Source organism: Lycium ferocissimum, chromosome 6 (assembly GCF_029784015.1).
Source record: "Lycium ferocissimum isolate CSIRO_LF1 chromosome 6, AGI_CSIRO_Lferr_CH_V1, whole genome shotgun sequence".
Lineage (NCBI taxonomy): Eukaryota > Viridiplantae > Streptophyta > Magnoliopsida > Solanales > Solanaceae > Lycium > Lycium ferocissimum.
The window spans coordinates 19,103,930-19,107,590 of NC_081347.1; the positions used below are offsets into that span (position 1 = coordinate 19,103,930).

General features: G+C 33.3%; 1 protein-coding gene across 1 annotated transcript; it reads right to left on the bottom strand.

Annotated features, from left to right (window-relative positions):
- Nucleotides 1-1,315: 1,315 nt before the first annotated feature.
- Nucleotides 1,316-3,310, bottom strand: LOC132059468 (FCS-Like Zinc finger 5-like). The gene is made up of 2 exons (XM_059452089.1): nucleotides 2,890-3,310; nucleotides 1,316-1,775 (listed from the first exon to the last, which is right to left on the bottom strand). The coding sequence occupies exons 1-2, from the start codon at nucleotides 3,198-3,200 to the stop codon at nucleotides 1,598-1,600; spliced, it is 489 nt and encodes a 162-aa protein (XP_059308072.1). The 5' UTR covers nucleotides 3,201-3,310; the 3' UTR covers nucleotides 1,316-1,597.
- Between the last annotated feature and the right edge of the window lie 351 nt (nucleotides 3,311-3,661).

Consider the following 3,661-nt stretch of genomic DNA (forward strand, 5'->3'; position numbering starts at 1 on the left):
TTGATGGTCTTGTGATAAATTCTCATTTCTCCATGTTTGGTGAACTAGCCATGACGAGGATCCTTTCTAGGTATTACCCTTTTAGAAAGAACCTGCTCTGATACCAATTGATAGAACCTATAAGTTCACCCTTTTGGAGTTCACCACCTGAAAGTTCACCAAAACAGTCTAAGGGACCTAGTCCCTAAGCTATTTTCACAGATAATGACGGAGAGTAAATAAGGTAAGATATTTACATGGAAAACTTGCTCAAGAGATTAAAAATCAAGACCTACTCCAATAGGATTTTCAACTTCACTAAACTGAGCAATGTTCAGATTAAAACTTAGGAATTAAACTCTTAATTCCCTTCCCTTACAATGTCCCTATTGTAAGCAACTCTCGACTACTTCTAGCCAAGCAAACTAATACACCTTGCCTATACCTAGACAAGTGTACCACTCAAAGGTTAAGTAGGTGAACAACCCACAAACACCTTCTGAGAATTCAAACTAATACACCTAGACTAACTCTAGCCTAGTGTACCACTCAAAACTTGTAAAGATAAACTTCTTACAAGCAACCCCCTTGAATTCAAGCACCTACAAACAACTTCTTAAAAGAGAAGAGTAGTTTACAATTTATGGAACAAAGGAACAAAGACTCAACAACCTAAGGACTTGAAGCATCTTTAGTTCAGGGATCTTGTCCTTTGGCTTGTTGAAGCTTTGTTCTTGAGAGCACCTTGAGAGGGGTGGCGGCAGCACTTGAGAGAAATATAATTTTCAGATTTGCAAGTGTTAGCTCAAACTAATCCCAACATGTTGTATATATATGAGACCAAGGTATAGAGCGTGAGAAACATGTGACCATGGATGGTAACTTTCCAAGGGCTAGTAGTTCCTAGCACACATGCGGTGTCTTCTTGCGATTCTGCTGAACGTCTGCGCCGACTTTACCAGCTGTCATGTTTCGTATAGTGCTCAGGAGACCTGATCAAGGACCTGGTCCTTGGTGTGTTTGTCAAATCATCAAAACCACAACATATCATAACTCATCATTAAGGTTAAGGTTTTTACACCAATTAGGAAACTGATGGCATGCATGGCTCGTTGGCTCACTAACATCAGTATATCTCAGTCTTCTCTTTTTGTCAAGTTTAGCTTTGTTCAATTGAAGTTGTTTCTACAAATTTCGAAACATTCATCTATCTCACAAAAACTGTAAACTTGAAGGAATGGTATATTGAGCATTATTATCACATAACGCTACTTATTTAAGTTGTCACATTGATAACCTGGCCTTCCATCTATGCAAGAATAGGTAGAAGTAGACCTCCAGGAAACACATTTCTTAGCATAAAACTTATAAATTCACACTATTTTCAGCTCCATTTTTTTCTTTACGAATTTTTAGTCCACTTCCAAGTTCCAATGTACATTGGAAATCACTGAAGCCACATATGTATAAGTAAAACTCACAACCCCTAAAACCAAATCATTGTGCCTTACACAAGCATAGATAGACCTTAACATCCTGTGCATACGTACATGCATTTTAACTCTTCATGGCTATTTTCTTTCATTTACATAGCTTTTTCTTTCTCTTCTTCATTCCTTCAAGCTGCTGCAACGGTTTTGCCATTGCTGGAAGATTCAGAGGTAGTAGCAGAGGGAAATTCAGAGTGATGGTTTGCTGTACTTCTTGAATTAGGCTTAATATTGGACTTATCTTTTCTTTCGTCTTCCTTCATTTGTTCTTCCCTACACTCCATGCTACAAAATGCTGTCTCACCCCTGCATACCCATACACAAAAATAAATGAACAAATTACATCATATACTCCATTACTATAGCTGAGATTTTTATATAGCAATAATTGTCCAGTGTGACACAAATATTTTTAATATATAGGAAAAGAAATCATTGATTAAAGTTCATATAATGCAATAAAGTAATACACCAATAATGTAACCAGTCTTTCAAGAACTAAAGTTCTTCTTTAATCGAGGTATTTTGCTACACTATTTTATTCTATTGACAAAACCTTGTCTGTTGGTATTAATTTTGACTTTTAGCAAGTCTGGTTCTCTTCTTTCCCATACAATTTGGAGGAAGGTCTCAGATTTGTTCAGTTTAGAGGTATATTTCATGGGGCTAGCGACGTTCTTTCCCTTAAAAAAATACGGAGAAGAAAAGACTAAAAACAAACAAGAAAGGATTTCACTGAAATTCAACTCCAATATGCAAGTTGAAGCCATATCTTTTAGCAAATTATTTATTTTCTTCGATGTTCAAAAAAAAAAAAAAAAAAAAAAAAAATTCTTCAGTTTTTTTTTTTTTTTTTTTTTTTGGGGTAAAATACAGTGCTAAAAAGATAGTAATTACTAGACGATAAAAAAAAGAGGTTTCTCGACAGTAGATCCTTCCGCAAGAAATTTAATCGTTTTTTTCGTAATATTGTTAATTCAAAATAGGATTAACAAAATGGACTCTCTTCCACTTCGCAGATTATAAGGATATACTGAACAAAAAAGAATAGCACTCCATCCATTTCATTCTGTTTTTTTTTTTTTTTTTTTTTTTTTTTTTTATAGTTACACAAATGATACGACATATTTAAAACACATTTCAAAAGCTTATAATCACACAAATTATGAAATATTTAAGACGAAAATTTTTCAAAAACTTTCATCTTTTTTATCAATCAAATTTTATGTCAAGTCAAGCTATGACAACAAAGTAAAATCAGAATAAATTTTCAGTTTCAAATACTAGAACTTTTGAAACCCGAATCCATGTACAGAAAATAAAAAGTGTCCAAAATTTTAACCTCAAAAGTATACCAAGAAACTTATTTTTGTTTGTAAAGAGTTATACCTGTAAAATAAAATTAAAAAAAGAGTTATACCTGTACATGTAGATGTCTCGTCCAGGACCCAACCTGCGGTTACAAAGACCACAACTTCTCAAGAAACTACTCGTCTCTCTTTTAAAACCTTCACCTGAAACTCTCTTTTGGTATCTTGGTGACACCATCAACGGCACAGAATCATATTCATGTTCATGATAATCATATCCACCCTTAATGTCATCAACCATATCATCTTTAGGATTATAATCAGGCGGTTCTTGTTCACTGGCAGTCCCTAAATCAAAGGTGATCCCTGTCATGCTTGTTGTTCTCCTCATCGGTGGACGTCCTCTTTTCCCTAACATCATCTACACAAAAAAAAAAAAAAATTAAGAATAATAACACACCTTTGTTTTGATTCTTTTTTGTTCTTGTGAGTTATGGAGAGTGGAGTGGAGAGATATATGAAAGAAGAAAATGGGAATGGTGGGAGAAATATAAAGGGAATCTGAGCCGTCTGATTCCCTTTTTTTCTTTTTCTTTTTTTGGGTGTATAGATTTTTTCATTCTCCTTATTTTTTTTTAATTTATATTCCTGCGTCTCAATTAATTGTCTTAGTTTAATTAGACGCAGATTTTAAGAAATAAAAGATGACTTGTGATTTAAATTAAAGTTGTATCTAATTTTTAAATCTTGTGATCTTAAATTTATTATGTAGAATATTAAAATTAAAAAACTTACTAAATATAAAAAGAAGTATTTTTATGGAACACATCAAAAAAAAAAGTAAGACGACATTTAAATTAAGAGGATGGAGTAAAATATAAC

Coding starts and splice junctions, on each gene's coding strand:
- LOC132059468 (XM_059452089.1), bottom strand. CDS start 3,200: ATGATGTTAGGGAAAAGAGGACGTCCACCGATGAGGAGAACAACAAGC. Junction 1,776..2,889: donor CGAGACATCTACATGTACAG/GTATAACTCTTT, acceptor ATGGGTATGCAG/GGGTGAGACAGCATTTTGTA.